At 48.2% G+C, this 18422-nt stretch overlaps 1 protein-coding gene across 4 annotated transcripts in view; it reads left to right on the top strand.

The window, feature by feature from the left end:
* The window catches only part of BTBD19 (BTB domain containing 19), a 134852-nt gene that overhangs the window by 76392 nt on the left and 40038 nt on the right, over positions 1-18422 (top strand). For all 4 annotated transcript variants that reach the window (XM_063939448.1, XM_063939445.1, XM_063939446.1 and 1 more), the window contains exon 3: positions 9050-9103. In XM_063939448.1, the coding sequence (XP_063795518.1) occupies positions 9050-9103 (54 nt within the window). The remainder of the gene's footprint in view (positions 1-9049; positions 9104-18422) is intronic.

The raw sequence follows: 18422 nt of genomic DNA, 5'->3' as shown, positions 1-18422 counted from the left end.
AGGGTAAAATCGCTGTGCAAGTGTGCGTTCCTATTTGTTGCAGAGCTACACAAAAATCAGTTTTGTGCAGTCTCTGCGCAGCCCAGAACTTACTTATCCAGTGTGATTGAATCCTGCTGATCGGAGCCGACGTCAGACACCCTCCCTGAAAACGCTTGAGCCCGCCTGCGTTTTACGGGTACACCCTGAAAACAGTCAGTTGCCACCCTCAAACGGCCTTTTCCTGTCAATCTCCTTGCGAACGCCCGTGCGAATGGATCCTTCGCACCATCCCGCCGCTGACCGCCGATACCCGTTATAGGCGTCCGACGTGCCCGCTTATTGCGGTGCTTCCGCATGCGCAGTTCGGATCTGATCGCCCGTTGTGCGAAATCGCACAGCAGCGATCAGATCTGAATTAGGCCCACAAGCTTTTAGTTCTGTGTGTGCAGTGCGGGTATAGTAACATCTGACTTCTGTTTAGATCTTCATCGGTGTCTTCATTTGTAGGTTATAAATGTCATTTTTAATGACAGAGATTAACTAATTGATTATTGCGATATAAAAACACCCATCATTTTATTAATAAACATTAATGTAGAAGTAATACCATTGTCCAGAACATTCAAAGTAGTACACAATCTCAGGTAGACAGTCACTGCATTGGTTGTTGGACTTCTTCCAAAGGCACTGAGTGCAGGCCGCATTTTCCGTAATGTTCTTATAGCGATAATATATTCCTTTGCGCTTTACAATTGTGAACAAAAAATCAGAAAAATGAGAACGCTGAGAGGGCCTCGTGACAAGCTGGTCATATACACTACGATGCAGCGATTTGGCACAAACACATTGGGCCAAATTGTCACCAATGTGTTTCCTTGGCAGCTGGGCACAATGTTTCATTACCGCCACTGCTTGCATATGCGGTGCGGCACAGTCATAAGGCAACCACCAGATTGCTGTAAAACACTACATCTAATTTAGATCAGCAGCTGACGAGGAGAACCAGTTTCATATTAAAAAATGGTAAAACTGCTGGTATGCCTGTGGTTGTGCGTAATTGCTTTTTTCTAGAATTTGCACATCAGAATGCAACAACTAAGATTGTGTAATGCTTAGTCTACCCACTTTTGTGGCAAATGCGTTCATCAGAGGAAAAACAGTACAGTGAGTTGATAAAGAGACGTTTCAGAATGTACTGCATAGGGACGTGAGCGCATTGCTCCATGTTATAAAGGAACAAAATATTGCATAAATGTCTGTGAAACAATAGCTGGGGGAGGGGGGGATGACACTTCACATGTCCTAATACTGCAGATTGTTCAATAATTGTGTAATACCCCTTTCACGCTAAAACCCCTCCAACCTGATGTTATTGCTGGGTTGTCCCTTTGCCGGCGCTCTCCAAGCACAGATGATCCGGCTCTCTGATACTTTTCACACCAAGCCAGGACCCAGGTTTCTCCAGCAGTATCCCAGGTCGGAGGCTCGGTGTGAAAGGGGCATTAATCTCCCTTGGTTCATTTCTAAGGGCTAGATTTAATATGCATTGGCTTTTGGGTTTAACTTCAAAATATAACGTAGAGCTAAGGGGGGATCCAATTAACCATGGAGTTTTACCCCACAAGTCCATGACTAATTATGAGCGGCCGCCGATTCAATCAGTGGGGTTTACCCTGTGCATTAAAGCAAGAAAAGGCACAGTCTGGGGGTTTAATGCATGGGGAATCCCATACACCCGAATATATATTGGTTAGTGCGCGTTATCCTTGTGTTTACCATGCAGGAAAAAGGCTGTTTTTATCGAATAACTCCAGGCATGAAACCCAGCAGTATTCCCCGCGTGGCTAAGTGGATGCCCCCCTAATAGTCATTTTAAAGTCCGGGGTGTTTTTCAGTGCCGCAGTTAGAAGTTTGCAAAGTGGATGGTTTTCCTTCCCTTGTGCAATCGGGTAGCCTTCGCAGTCTCACCACCTACTACTAAGGGCCCCATACACTACAACGATATGTCTGAGGCTGGAGTCGGATGTAATTTCCCTTGAACTTCCCCGGGACCTTCCCGGGAGTGATTCCATACGATTTGGTACTTTTGTGCTATTTTTGCACAAGATATATTGCATGCGATTGATGTTAAATCGCATGCAATATATCGTACGGCATACAATTGTACCATAAGATATATCTGATGGGCTGGATAGAGGGCTAGGGGGGCTGGGAGTGTCCTGAGAATGCCAGTCACACTTCCCTGTGATACATTGCATTCACGAAAAACACACTTTTCTCTGACGTCCTAAGTGGATGCTGGGGACTCCGTCAGGACCATGGGGATTAGCGGCTCCGCAGGAGACAGGGCACAAAAGTAAAAGCTTTAGGATCAGGTGGTGTGCACTGGCTCCTCCCCCTATGACCCTCCTCCAAGCCTCAGTTAGATTTTTGTGCCCGGCCGAGAAGGGTGCAATCTAGGTGGCTCTCCTAAAGAGCTGCTTAGAGTAAAAGTTTGTTAGGTTTTTTATTTTCAGTGAGTCCTGCTGGCAACAGGCTCACTGCTACGAGGGACTTAGGGGAGAGAAGTGAACTCACCTGCGTGCAGGATGGATTGGCTTCTTAGGCTACTGGACACCATTAGCTCCAGAGGGAGTCGGAACACAGGTCTCACCCTGGGGTTCGTCCCGGAGCCGCGCCGCCGACCCCCCTTGCAGATGCCGAAAAGTGAAGGTCCAGAAACGGCGGCAGAAGACTCTTCAGTCTTCATAAGGTAGCGCACAGCACTGCAGCTGTGCGCCATTGTTGTCAGCACACTTCATAGCAGCGGTCACTGAGGGTGCAGGGCGCTGGGGGGGGGCGCCCTGGGCAGCAATGATAGTACCTTATTCTGGCTAAAAATACATCACATATAGCCCCTGGGGGCTATATGGATGTATTTAACCCCTGCCAGGTCTCAGAAAAACGGGAGAAGAAGCCCGCCGAAAAGGGGGCGGGGCCTATTCTCCTCAGCACACAGCGCCATTTTCCCTCACAGAAATGCTGGTGGGAAGGCTCCCAGGCTCTCCCCTGCACTGCACTACAGAAACAGGGTTAAAACAGAGAGGGGGGGCACTTATTTGGCGATATGTATATATATATTAAAATGCTATAAGGGAAAAACACTTATATAAAGGTTGTCCCTGTATAATTATAGCGTTTTTGGTGTGTGCTGGCAAACTCTCCCTCTGTCTCCCCAAAGGGCTAGTAGGGTCCTGTCCTCTATCAGAGCATTCCCTGTGTGTGTGCTGTGTGTCGGTACGTGTGTGTCGACATGTATGAGGACGATGTTGGTGAGGAGGCGGAGCAATTGCCTGAAATGGTGATGTCACTCTCTAGGGAGTCGACACCGGAATGGATGGCTTATTTAAGGAATTACGTGATAATGTCAACACGCTGCAAGGTCGGTTGACGACATGAGACGGCCGGCAAACAAATTAGTACCTGTCCAGGCGTCTCAAACACCGTTAGGGGCTGTAAAACGCTCATTTACCTCAGTCGGTCGACACAGACACGGACACTGACTCCAGTGTCGACGGTGAAGAAACAAACGTATTTTCCTTTAGGGCCACACGTTACATGTTAAGGGCAATGAAGGAGGTGTTACATATTTCTGATACTACAAGTACCACAAGAAGGGTATTATGTGGGGTGTGAAAAAACTACCTGTAGTTTTTCCTGAATCAGATAAATTAAATGAAGTGTGTGATGATGCGTGGGTTTCCCCCGATAGAAAATTATTGGCGGTATACCCTTTCCCGCCAGAAGTTAGGGCGCGTTGGGAAACACCCTTTAGGGTGGATAAGGCGCTCACACGCTTATCAAAACAAGTGGCGGTACCGTCTCCAGATAGGGCCGCCCTCAAGGAGCCAGCTGAGAGGCTGGAAAATATCCATAAAAAGGTATATACACACATACTGGTGTTATACTGCGACCAGCGATCGCCTCAGCCTGGATGTGCAGCGCTGGGGTGGCTTGGTCGGATTCCCTGACTGAAAATATTGATACCCTTGACAGGGACAGTATTTTATTGACTATAGAGCATTTAAAGGATGCATTTCTATATATGCGAGATGCACAGAGGGATATTTGCACTCTGGCATCAAGAGTAAGTGCGATGTCCATATCTGCCAGAAGATGTTTATGGACACGACAGTGGTCAGGTGATGCAGATTCCAAACGGCACATGGAAGTATTGCCGTATAAAGGGGAGGAGTTATTTGGGGTCGGTCCATCGGACCTGGTGGCCTCGGCAACAGCTGGAAAATCCACCTTTTTTACCCCAAATCACATCTCAGCAGAAAAAGACACCGTCTTTTCAGCCTCAGTCCTTTCGTCCCCATAAGGGCAAGCGGGCAAAAGGCCAGTCATATCTGCCCAGGGATAGAGGAAAGGGAAGAAGACTGCAGCAGGCAGCCCATTCCCAGGAACAGAAGCCCTCCACAGCTTCTGCCAAGTCCTCAGCATGACGCTGGGGCCGTACAAGCGGACTCAAGTGCGGTGGGGGGTCGTCTCAAGAGTTTCAGCGCGTAGTGGGCTCACTCGCAAGTGGACCCCTGGATCCTACAAGTAGTATCCCAGGGGTACAGACTGGAAATTCGAGACGTCTCCCCCTCGCAGGCTCCTGATGTCTGCTTTACCAACGTCTTCCTCCGACAGGGAGGCAGTATTGGAAACAATTCACAAGCTGTATTCCCAGCAGGTGATAATCAAAGTACCCCTCCTACAACAAGGAAAGGGGTATTATTCCACACTATATTGTGGTACTGAAGCCAGACGGCTCGGTGAGACCTATTCTAAATGGGAAATCTTTGAACACTTACATACAAAGGTTCAAATCAAGATGGAGTCACTCAGAGCAGTGATAGCGAACCAGAAAGAAGGGGACTATATGGTGTCCCTGGACATCAAGGATGCTTACCTCCTTGTCCCAAATTGCCCTTCTCACCAAGGGTACCTCAGGTTCGTGGTACGGAACTGTCACTATCAGTTTCAGACGCTGCCGTTTGGATTGTCCACGGCACCCCGGGTCTTTACCAAAGTAATGGCCGAAATGATGATTCTTCTTCAAAGAAAAGGCGTCTTAATTATCCCTTACTTGGACGATCTCCTGATAAGGGCAAGGTCCAGAGAACAGTTGGAAGTCGGAGTAGCACTATCTCAAGTAGTTCTACGACAGCACGGGTGGATTCTAAATATCCAAAATCGCAGCCGTTTCCGACGACACGTCTGCTGTTCCTAGGGATGGTTCTGGACACAGTCCAGAAAAAGGTGTTTCTCCCGGAGGAGAAAGCCAGGGAGTTATCCGAGCTAGTCAGGAACCTCCTAAAACCAGGAAAAGTGTCAGTGCATCATTGCACAAGAGTCCTGGGAAAAATGGTGGCTTATTACGAAGCGATTCCATTCGGCAGATTCCACGCAAGAACTTTTCAGTGGGATCTGCTGGACAAATGGTCCGGATCGCATTTTCAGATGCATCAGCGGATAACTCTATCTCCAAGGACAAGGGTGTCTCTCCTGTGGTGGTTACAGAGTGCTCATCTTCTAGAGGGCCGCAGATTCGGCATTCAGGATTGGATGCTGGTGACCACGGAGGCCAGCCTGAGAGGCTGGGGAGCAGTCACACAGGGAAAAAGTTTCCAGGGAGTGTGATCAAGTCTGGAGATTTTTCTCCACATAAATATACTGGAGCTAAGGGCAATTTACAATGCTCTAAGCTTAGCAAGACCTCTGCTTCAAGGTCAGCCGGTATTGATCCAGTGGGACAACATCACGGCAGTCGCCCACGTAAACAGACAGGGCGGCACAAGAAGCAGGAGGGCAATGGCAGAAACTGCAAGGATTTTTCGCTGGGCGGAAAATCATGTGATAGCACTGTCAGCAGTGTTCATTCCGGGAGTGGACAACTGGGAAGCAGACTTCCTCAGCAGGCACAACCTCCACCCGGGAGAGGGGGGACTTCATCGGGAAGTCTTCCACATGATTGTGAACCGTTGGAAAAGACCAAAGGTGGACATGATGGCGTCCCGCCTGAACAAAAAACTGGACAAGTATTGCGCCAGGTCAAAAGACCCTCAGGCAATAGCTGTGGACGTTCTGGTAACACCGTGGGTGTACCAGTCGGTGTATTTCTTCCCTCCTCTGCTTCTCATACCCAAGGTATTGAGAATTATAAGACGTAGAGGAGTAAGAACTATACTCGTGGCTCCGGATTGGCCAAGAAGGACTTGGTACCCGGAACTTCAAGAGATGCTCACAGAGGACTCATGGCCTCTGCCGCTAAGAAGGGACTTGCTTCAGCAAGTACCATGTCTGTTCCAAGACTTACCGCGGCTGCGTTAGACGGCATGGCGGTTGAACGCCGGATCCTAAGGGAAAAAGGCATTCCGGAAGAGGTCATTCCTACCCTGGTCAAAGCCAGGAAGGAGGTGACCGCACAACATTATCACCACATGTGGCGAAAATATGTTGCGTGGTGTGAGGCCAGGAAGGCCCCATGAAGAAATTTCAACTCGGTCGTTTCCTGCATTTCCTGCAAACAGGAGTGTCTATGGGCCTCAAATTGGGGTCCATTAAGGTTCAAATTTCGGCCCTGTCGATTTTCTTCCAGAAAGAATTGGCTTCAGTTCCTGAAGTCCAGAAGTTTGTCAAGGGAGTACTGCATATACAACCCCCTTTTGTGCCTCCAGTGGCACTGTGGGATCTCAACGTAGTTCTGGGATTCCTAAAATCACATTGGTTTAAACCGCTCAAATCTGTGGATTTGAAATATCTCACAGGGAAAGTGACCATGCTGTTGGCCCTGGCCTCGGCCAGGCGAGTGTCAGAATTGGCGGCGTTTGTCTCAAAAAAGCCCATATCTGATTGTCCATTCGGACAGGGCAGAGCTGCGGACTCATCCCCAGTTTCTCCCTAAGGTGGTGTCAGTGTTTCACCCGAACCAGCTTATTGTGGTACCTGCGGCTACTAGGGACTTGGAGGACTCCAAGTTGCTAGATGTTGTCAGGGCCCTGAAAATATAGTTTCCAGGACGGCTGGAGTCAGGAAAACTGACTTGCTGTTATCCTGTATGCACCCAACAAACTGGGTGCTCTTGCTTCTAAGCAGACGATTGCTAGTTGGATGTGTAGTACAATTCAGCTTGCACATTCTGTGGCAGGCCTGCCACAGCCAAAATATGTAAATTCCCATTCCACAAGGAAGGTGGGCTCATCTTGGGCGGCTGCCCGAGGGGTCTCGGCTTTACAACTTTGCCGAGCTGATACTTGGTCAGGGGCACACCCTGACTGAGGAGGACCTGGAGTTCTCTCATTCGGTGCTGCAGAGTCATCCGCACTCTCCCGCCCGTTTGGGAGCTTTGGTATAATCCCCATGGTCCTGACGGAGTCCCCAGCATCCACTTAGGACGTCAGAGAAAATAAGAATTTACTTACCGATAATTCTATTTCTCGTAGTCCGTAGTGGATGCTGGGCGCCCATCCCAAGTGCGGATTGTCTGCAATACTTGTACATAGTTATTGTTACAAAAATCGGGTTATTATTGTTGTGAGCCATCTTTTCAGAGGCTCCGCTGTTATCATGCTGTTAACTGGGTTCAGATCACAGGTTGTACAGTGTGATTGGTGTGGCTGGTATGAGTCTTACCCGGGATTCAAAATCCTTCCTTATTGTGTACGCTCGTCCGGGCACAGTATCCTAACTGAGGCTTGGAGGAGGGTCATAGGGGGAGGAGCCAGTGCACACCACCTGATCCTAAAGCTTTTACTTTTGTGCCCTGTCTCCTGCGGAGCCGCTAATCCCCATGGTCCTGACGGAGTCCCCAGCATCCACTACGGACTAGGAGAAATAGAATTATCGGTAAGTAAATTCTTATTTTTCCATCTGATTCCATCCATTTCCGATATATCATTAGGGGATCCTATCCGATGCTCACAGGACCGCACCATCGGATCGGATCGGATAGAAAACACTTCCGAATTGCCACTTTTCATACAATATATCGGACCGATATATCGGAATTGTATGAAATCATCTAAAATCGTACTAGTGTATTACTGGTAGTAATCCTTTTTATATACTGGGACAATACAATAACCATACCTGTCACAGACAAATTCAGTTGTTGATACATATGTCCTGAGGCTTAATTTGAAGAATATTGGAGAGAGCATTGCTTAAGGGCCCCATACACTAGAGCGATAATGCCTGATTTCAGACGATTTCGGGCATTCGTCCCGATATATTAGATGAAATCGGGCATTTTTGAGGTGTTTCTGATCCGATGCGCGTTCCCGTGAGCATCGGTTCGGATCCTCCAAATTGAATGTGCTGCACATTCAATCAGGTCCGACCTGGGGGCATGGCTGGGATCGCCCAGGATCGCTCAAGATACATCGGATGCAAAAGGGCAGCATACGATGTATCTTGGCCAATCCTGCCCCCCGGGAGGCTGCCGGGGTGATCGCCTGCGATCGCCTCCGACATGTGGTCGCTCTAGTGTATGGGCCCTTTACCCTGAAACTACTGGCAATCATGGACAATATCAAATAGTGACGTGGGATAAATAATCAGATGTGAGAAATACTATACGGGAAGTTTTACATACATTGTATATTTCTGAATTTCACAAGACGTCTTTCTATATTGTGGGTACTTGAATGTTCGGTTTATGGGGGTAATTCCAAGTTGATTGCAGCAGGAAATTTTTTAGCAGTTGGGCAAAACCATGTGCACTGCAGGGGGTGGGGGTGGGGCAGATATAACATGTGCAGAGAGAGTTATATTTGGGTGGGGTGCATTCAAACTGAAATCTAAATTGCAGTGTAAAAATAAAGCAGCCAGTATTTACCCTGCACAGAAACAAAATAACCCACCCAAATCTAACTCTCTCTGCACATGTTATATCTGCCCCCCTGCAGTGCACATGGTTTTGCCCAATTGCTAACAAACTTGCTGCTGCGATCAACTCAGAATTACCCCCTATGTGTTCAGGTTTCTGTATGGATCCATATTATAGTTGCAAATAATGATAAGCTCCTGTTCTCCGCAGGCGCTGGAAGTTCTCACGTCGGCGGTGGAGTACGGGCTCGATGACCTGAGGAAGGTAAAGCTGTGGATTGTTGGCCTGAAGATACCTGATGTGCATATAATAGGGGGTTGTGTAGTGGTTGCTGTGGGTTAGCTCTATAATAAGAGTTTGATACAAAGTTTGCAGCGATGTGGCTCTCAATTACTCAAAAGAAAAGTACACAGAAAATGATCCCATTTGGTATTTGATCTGAACCTCTGTTCCTGCATTGAGAAACCGTGTACAGGAGAAGCATATTTGTTCAGGAGAGCTGACTATGATCCTACACCTTAAGGCCGAGGTTCTCATACGCGGTCCTCAAGGCACCCCAACGGTCAGGGATTTAGGTATATCCATGGCTCAGCACAGTTGGTTAAATCAAATTAACTGGGGTGCTAATTAAGTCACCTGTGGCTAAGCATAGATATACTTAAAACCTGGACTGTTGGGGTGCCTTGAGGGCTGCGTTTGAGAACCTCTGCCTTAAGGAATATTGGTGGTCATTCCGAGTTGTTTGCTCGTTGCCGATTTTCGCTATGCTGCGATTTGTTGCTAAATGCGCATGCGCATGTTACGCAGGGCGCATGCGCTAAGTTATTTTACACAAAACTTAGTAGATTTGCTGTGGATCCTGCGCCGCTTTTCAGTCGCACTGCTGATCGGTGAGTGATTGACAGGAAAGGGGCGTTTCTGGGTGGTAACTGTGCGTTTTCCGGGAGTGAGCTAAAAAAACGCAGGCCTGTCAGGGAAAAACGCGGGAGTTTCTGGAGAAACGGGGGAGTGGCTGGCCGAACGCAGGACGTGTTTGTGACGTCAAAACAGGAACTAAACGGACCGAGTTGATCGCAATCTGTGAGTAGGTCTGGAGCTACTCAGAAACTACAAGAAAATATTTAGTAGCAATTCTGCTAATCTTTCGATCGCTATTCTGCTAAGCTAAGATACACTCCCAGAGGGCGGCGGCCTAGCATGTGCAATGCTGCTAAAAGCAGCTAGCGAGCGAACAACTCGGAATGAGAGCCATTGAACTATAAACTGAACTCTTATGGCTATCTACATTAAGGTCATAGTAGGAAGCGCCTTACTTATCTCTATCCAGATTTTCTGTGCACTGTGGACCTGCATAGTGGCAATTGCTGTGTTTAGAAATGAGAGATCACATTTTATACACTACGCAATCCAGCATCATACTCGGTCTGCATCTACCCCAGCATATAGGGGCCAATTCAGTAAGGATAGCAAATTCTGCTAATCAGCAGAATTTGCTATCCTTTTGCATGCATGCTGGGGGCCGCCCAGCATGCTGACCGGCGCCTCCCCCTTCCTGCTACAAGCAGAAATTGCGATCGCCTCGCAATTTCTGCTTGTCAGCAGAAACTAAGGTTGACTCCTGCCGGCGCAGCATAGCTGCGGCCGCAGGAGTCCCAGCGGAATCTTACCTGTCGCGGTGGCTGGGTGTGATGTCACGCAGCCGCCGTGACTACGCCCCTGACACCCCCTGTTCGCGCCGCACAGCCCACCGTTCAGGTTGCCCCGCCCCCGCAACGGTCCGTTTCCTCCCTGAAAACGGAGAGCTGCCGCCTGATTGACAAGCAGAGGCGACCGCATTTTCTGCAGCCCCTGCAGAAAATGCAGATGCATGCGAAGTAGGGGCTGCTGCGCATGTGCTCGTGGCACCCCCGCAAAAATTCCGGGCGGATCGCGATTTGCCCATATTGTGTGTTTCCTAGGCCCAGATTTATCTGAGAATGGAGAGAGATAAAGTACCAACCAATCAGCAATGTTACAGGCTGTCCTTGAAAAATGACAATTAGGAGCTGATTGGTTGGTAGTTTCTCTCTACTGTGTCTCTCTCCAAGCTTTGATATAACTGGGCACTAGTGTGGTATCATCAGATAAATTGAGATGTATCCACAAAGGAGGACGATCTGTAGGGTGTTTAGTACTTTTCGGCTGTACAGTATGTTGTACTCCGGCAGAAAGGAAAACGTTTCCAATAACTAAATCTGGCCGCCAGAACTTGGAAACAGATTTTATAGGCTGTACTGGTGCCCAAATGACGGAGTCAGCATCTGTCAGATGCATATACTCAGCATGTCCATTACTTGAATGCAAAACTGTTTCCCCCAAATACCCTGTGGAGAAGAAGCCTCCTGTCTAATAAAAGGAATTCTTTAAATGCCACTGTAGATGCCTGAATTCCTGTCTGTCACTGTGTATTTATTAGATGCACTCCAGAAGTGTGGCTATCATCACAGAACACATAAATGTAATAATGGAATTCTTCAGCTTAGAAAGCCGGGTGGGGGATCACAACCCAACCCCTCCTATTATATTTATTGTGGCAGGTATATAAGCCCCCTGCTAGATTGCAAAAAAATAAAGTGAATGTAAAACTGGGCAGACCATGCAGTGTAATTACGTTGGTGGGCTGCCACAAAGTCCCAGCGTGGTAACGATTGGTGCCTGGGGGCTTGGAAATTCCTTAACCCAGGTATGGGCTACCTTCGGCCCTCCAGCTGTTGTAAAACTACACATCCCAGCATGCCCTGCAACAGTTTTTTTGCATGGCCAAATAGCAAAACTGTAGCAAGGCATGCTGGTACGTGTAGTTCAACAACAGCTGGAGGTCCGAAGGTTCCCCATCCCTGCTATAAGCCATTGAGCTCATCCTTGTGACATGATTTCACCAGGAGAAGGAAATCCCAGTGGCAGGAAGCAGCCATTCAGGTTAAGGGTTGGGTAAATAATGTTTGCGTCTGAATTAATGGAACTGTTGGGAATCCCGATTTTCCCAGTAATGGTATTTTATGTCCCCAGTACTCCGTTACGATCTGTTGTACACAGGTAAAATCATCTGACGTTTTCGTATTTGCCAGTTGTCCCTACCTTTTCCAAGGGATAGTGCCAAGATTGAAATGTTCCTATTTTCGTCAAATGTCCCTATTTTTCAGAAATGACCAGACTCAGGGGTATATTTACTAAATGTCGATTTTAATCGATTTCAGGACGATTAAAATCGATCTTCATTGATATTGGGCTTCCAGGGCTAAAACGCACATTTACTAACATTAAAAATTGAATATAAAAAATTATCTGTTAGTAAATGTGTGTTTTAACCCTGGAAGTCCAACATCGATTAAAATCGATTTTAATCTATCTGAAATCGATTAAAATTGACTTCTACTAAATATACCCCTTACAGTACATTTCCTTTTATGCTGTACATACTGTAACTTCTGTGCTACTGTAATTCAGCAGATATAATCTGTGCGGTCTTCCCTATCTGTGACAGCTTGTGACATAGTGTGCATAAACCTGTTCTGTTCTTCTTTATAACCCTTATCTGTGCTGTGTAATGCTGTAGAGGAATCTTGTGTACATTGTCCCATATAATAACCAAGCCAACATTCACTCCAATAAAGATTATTTCCTGCAATGCCAGGTATTATATGGCACGATTGATCTTCATGCCTTTAGTTAGTGAAGAGTGAGAAGTTAAACATTTGCTGTATATAATTATTATTGTCCTTTATCTATATAGCGCCACAAGGGTTCCGCTGCGCCCAATTACAGAGTACATAAGCAAATAATCAAAAAAGGAAAATAGTGACATACAGTTGAAGACAATATAGGACAAGTACAGGGTGACTAAGCATAATTACACCAGCAGACGTCACTGAAATAAGTATCAGGGTGGCTGAAAACCGCAGGATTTGGGGCATTTGAGGATTATTAAAGTAAGAAAAGGATAAGTACATAAGGGAAAAGGGCCCTGCTTGTGAGAGCTTACATTCTAAAGGGGAGGGGTAGACAGACAGGGGTGACACAGATGGGGTACACCGAGAACGTGGAACAGAGGGTTAGGATGAGATTTGGATGGGTTTGGTAAAGAAGTGGGTCTTAAGAGCCCGATTGAAGTTTTGTAGAGAGGTGGAGAGTCTGAGGGGGAGTGGTAGAGAAATCCAGAGAAACGGAGCAGCACGTGAAAAATCTTGGAGATAGGAGTGGGAGGAAGTAATCAGAAGACAGGCGAGTCGGCATGTTTTTTTTTTTTTTAAGCCCGAGGTGCGTGACTTCATCACCCAGTGTCTGTGCAAAACGTGCTGGGGGCATAGGACCTTGGACCCTCTCCAAAAGGAGAAGGGCCCCATTACTCCCCAACCCCTCAGAGCCAAAAGGCCTACTGAGGGGAAAAAGGGTCTGCGGGTCTCTCCTTGCCGAAGCGCAGAGGGACCCTCGGGTATCCCCAAGGTTGGCCGAAGCTTCCCCCTGGGGTACGAAAACAACCTCTAGCCCTCCCCAAAAGGAGAGGGCCTCAGCTAACTAGAGGAGAGGGTGGCCCGTAAGGGTCTCGCCTAAACCCCAACAAAACCGTGACAAACGCACAAAAAACATAAAAAGTGCAAAACACGTGAATAAATAAATAAGCCCCAGCCAGAAGGCCGGAGGGAAGGGGGGGGTTATAAAAAATGATCCCTGCCTTAGCCAAAAGGCCAGGGCAAAGGAAAAAGGTGCATCAGAAGTTGGGGAAGTGAAAGTGCAAAGTGCCGTACTAGTGCAAAGGTGGACAGTCATCACCAGTGCGTGTTCGGGCTCTTCCAGCACCAGGGGCACATATCACCTCGGGCTTCAGGCTGCTCCCGACCTCCAGCCAGACCAAGCTTCATATCCACTCTGTGCCAGGGTCAACCCCCAGTACGAGAGTAGATAGTAAACCAGGCCGTTCCCGCTCCACGCAAGGGGTCTTATTTCAACGATGGATACTAAGCCCAGTTTCTCTGACGTCCTAGTGGATGCTGGGAACTCCGTAAGGACCATGGGGAATAGCGGCTCCGCAGGAGACAGGGCACATCTAAAGAAAGCTTTAGGATCACCTGGTGTGCACTGGCTCCTCCCCCTATGACCCTCCTCCAAGCCTCAGTTAGATTTTCTGTGCCCGACGAGAAGGGTGCACACTAGGGGCTCTCCTGAGCTCTTTGTGAAAGTTTTAGTGTAGGTTTATTATTTTCAGTGAGACCTGCTGGCAACAGGCTCACTGCATCGAGGGACTAAGGGGAGAAGAAGCGAACTCACCTGCGTGCAGAGTGGATTGGGCTTCTTAGGCTACTGGACATTAGCTCCAGAGGGACGATCACAGGTTCAGCCTGGATGGGTCACCGGAGCCGCGCCGCCGGCCCCCTTACAGAGCCAGAAGAGCGAAGAGGTCCGGAAAAATCGGCGGCAGAAGACTTTCCTGTCTTCAGATAAAGGTAGGCGCACAGCACCGCAGCTGTGCGCCATTGCTCTCAGCACACTTCACACTCCGGTCACTGAGGGTGCAGGGCGCTGGGGCGGCAGCGCCCTGAGACGCAATAAATCGATAGAAAACCTTTTATGGCTAAAATAAATGCATCACATATAACTCCTGGGCTATATGGATGCATTTAACCCCTGCCAAAACATACAAGAAAACGGATGATAAGGACGCCGAGAAAGGGGCGGAGCCTATCTCCTCAGCACACTGGCGCCATTTTCCCTCACAGCTCAGTTGGAGGGAAGCTCCCTGGCTCTCCCCTGCAGTCACTACACTACAGAAAGGGGTTAAAAAAGAGAGGGGGGCACTAATTAGGCGCAGTATTAACAATACAGCAGCTATAAGGGGAAAAACACTTATATAAGGTTATCCCTGTATATATATAGCGCTTTGGTGTGTGCTGGCAAACTCTCCCTCTGTCTCCCCAAAGGGCTAGTGGGGTCCTGTCCTCTATCAGAGCATTCCCTGTGTGTGTGCTGTGTGTCGGTACGTTTGTGTCGACATGTATGAGGAGAAAAATGATGAGGAGACGGAGTGGAGTGTCTGTAATAGTGTTGTCACCCCCTGGGGGGTCGACACCTGAGTGGATGTACTGTTGAAATTGCGTGACAGTGTCAGCTTTGTATAAAAGACAGTGGTTGACATGAGACAGCCGGCTACTCAGCTTGTGCATGTCCAGACGTCTCATACAGGGGCTCTAAAGCGCCCGTTACCTCAGATACAGACGCCGACACGGATACTGACTCCTGTGTCGACGGTGAAGAGACAACCGTGATTTCCAATAGGGCCACACATTGCATGATTGAGGCAATGGAAAAAGTTTACACTCTTCTGATAATATAAATACCACCAAAAAAAGGGGTATTATGTTTGGTGAGGAAAAACTTCCTGTAGTTTTCCTGAATCTGAGAAATAAAATGAGGTGTGTGATGATGCGTGGGTTTCCCCCCGATAACAATTGATAATTTCTAAAAAGTTATTGGCAGTATACCTTTTCCCGCCAGAGGTTAGGGGGCGTTGGGAAACACCCCCTAGGGGGGATAAGGCGCTCACACGCTTGTACAAGGGCTCTACCCTCTCTGGAGATGGCCGCCCTTAAGGATCCTGCTGATAGAAAGCAGGAGGGTATCCTAAAATGTATTTACACACATACTGGTGTTATACTGCGACCAGCAATCGCCTCAGCCTGGATGTGCAGTGCTGGGTTGGCGTGGTCGGATTCCCTGACTGGAAATATGATATCCTAGATAAGGACAGTATATTATTGCCTATAGAGCAATTAAAAGATGCATTTCTATATATGCATGATGCACAGCGGAATATTTGCCGACTGGCATCAAGTATAAGTGCGTTGTCCAATTATACCAGTAAAGTGGTCAGGTGATGCGGATTCCAAACGGCATTTGGAAGTATTGCCTTAAAAGAGGGGATGTACCCCAGGTCGCCTCTCAAAATAAGATGCCGTATTATCAGGCGCAGGCCTGGTTGGCAAGCGGACAAAAGGGTTCCTCTTTTCTGCTCGTGACAGAGGGAGAGGAAAATGGCTGCAGAGATCAGCCAGTTCCAAGGAACAGAAACTCTTTTCCGCCTCTGCCAAGCCCTCAGTATGACGCTAGGGCTTTACAAGTTCAGGCACGGTGGGGTCCCGTTCTCAATGAATTTCAGTGCGCAGTGGGCTCACTCGCAAGTAGACCCCTGGATCCTTCTGGTAATATTTCAGGGGTACAAATTGGAATTCGAGACGTATCCCCCTCGCCGTTTCCAAAGGTCTGTTTTACCGACGTCTCCCGCTGACAGGGAGGCAGTTTTGGAAACCATTCACAAGCTGTATTCCCAGCAGGTGATAATCAAGGTACCCCTCCTGCAACAGGGAACGGGGTATTATTCCACACTATTGTGGTACCGAAGCCAGACGGCTCGGGGAGACCGATTTTAAAATCTAAAATCTAAAATCTTTGAACACTTGCATACAGAGGTTCAAATTCAAAATTGAGTCACTCAGAGCAGTGATTGCAAACCTGGAAGAAGGGGACTACATGATGTCTCGGGACATCAAGGATGCTTACCTTCAGGTCAAAATTTACCCTTCTCACCAAGGGTATTTCAGGTTATGGTACAGAACTGTCACTATCAGTTCGGACGCTGCCGTAGGGATGGTCCATGGCACCCCGGGTCTTTACTGAAGTAATGACCGTAATGATGATATTCCTTCGAAGGAAGGGAATTTTAGTTATCCGTTACTTGGACGATTCCCTGATAAGGGTAAGATCCAGGGAACAGTTGGAGATCGGTGTAACACTATATCAGGTAGTGTTGCGGCAGCACGATTGGATTCTCAATATTCCAAAATCGCAGCTGGTTCCGACGTCTTGTCTTCTGTTCCTAGGGATGATCCTGGACACAGTCCAGAAAGAAGGTGTTTCTCCCGGAGGAGAAAGCCAGGGAGTTATCCGAGCTAGTCAGGAACCTCCTAAAACCGAACCAAGTCTCAGTGCATCAATGCACAAGGGTTCTGGGTAAAAATGGTGGCTTCCTAACGAAGCAATCCCATTCGGCAGATTCCACGCAAGACTTTCCAGTGGAACCTACTGGACAAATGGTCCGGGTCGCATCTTCAGATGCTTCAGCGGATAACCCTGTCACCGGGGACAAGGGTATCCCTCCTGTGGTGGTTGCAGAGTGCTCATCTTCTAGAGGGCCGCAGATTCGGCATTCGGGACTGGGTCCTGGTGGCCACGGTTGCCAGCCTGCGAGGCTGGGGAGCAGTCACACAGGGAAGGAATTTCCAGGGCTTATGGTCAAGCCTGGAGACATCTCTTCATATAAACATTCTGGAACTAAGGGCCATTTACAATGCCCTAAGTCAAGCGAAACCCCTGCTTCAGGGTCAGGCGGTATTGATCCAATCGGACAACATCACGTCAGTCGCCCACGTAAACAGACAGGGCGGCACGGGAAGCAGGGGGGCAATGGCAGAAGCTGCAAGGATTCTTCGCTGGGCGGAAAATCATGTGATAGCACTGTCAGCAGTGTTCATTCCGGGAGTGGACAACTGGGAAGCAGACTTCCTCAGCAGACACGACCTTCACCCGGGAGAGTGGGGACTTCACCCAGAAGTCTTCCACCTGATTGTAAACCGTTGGGAAAAACCAAAGGTGGACATAATGGCGTCCCGTCTAAACAAAAAACTAGACAGATATTGCGCCAGGTCAGGGGACCCTCAGGCAATAGCGGTGGACGCTCTGGTAACACCGTGGGTGTACCAGTCAGTGTATGTGTTCCCTCCTCTGCCTCTCATACCAAAAGTACTGAGAATCATAAGAAGGAGAGGAGTAAGAACTATACTCGTGGTTCCGGATTGGCCAAGAAGGACTTGGTATCCGGAACTTCAAGAGATGCTCACGGACGAACCGTGGCCTCTACCTCTAAGAAAGGACCTGCTCCAGCAGGGGCCTTGTCTGTTCCAAGACTTACCGCGGCTGCGTTTGACGGCTTGGCGGTTGAACGCCGGATCCTGAAGGAAAAAGGCATTCCAGATGAAGTCATCCCTACCCTGGTCAAGGCCAGGAAGGACGTAACCGCAAAACATTATCACCGCATTTGGCGAAAATATGTTGCGTGGTGGGAGGCCAAGAAGGCCCCTACAGAGGAATTTCAACTGGGTCGTTTCCTCCATTTCCTGCAAACAGGACTGTCTATGGGCCTAAGATTAGGGCCCATTAAGGTTCAAATTTCGTCCCTGTCGATTTTCTTCCAAAAGGAACTGGCTTCAGTGCCTGAAGTTCAGACATTTGTAAAAGGGGTACTGCATATACAGCCTCCTTTTGTGCCTCCAGTGGCACCTTGGGATCTCAATGTTGTGTTGAGTTTCCTAAAGTCACATTGGTTTGAACCACTCACCACTGTGGACTTAAAATATCTCACATGGAAGGTGACGATGCTGTTAGCCCTGGCTTCAGCCAGGCGTGTGTCAGAACTGGCGGCTTTATCATATAAAAGCCCTTATTTAATATTTCATTCTGACAGGGCAGAATTGAGGACTTGTCCTCAATTTCTACC

Source organism: Pseudophryne corroboree, chromosome 9, assembly GCF_028390025.1.
Source record: "Pseudophryne corroboree isolate aPseCor3 chromosome 9, aPseCor3.hap2, whole genome shotgun sequence".
NCBI lineage: Eukaryota > Metazoa > Chordata > Amphibia > Anura > Myobatrachidae > Pseudophryne > Pseudophryne corroboree.
The sequence above is the reverse complement of the archived record's forward strand: the minus strand, read 5'-3'. Positions and strand labels throughout refer to the sequence as shown.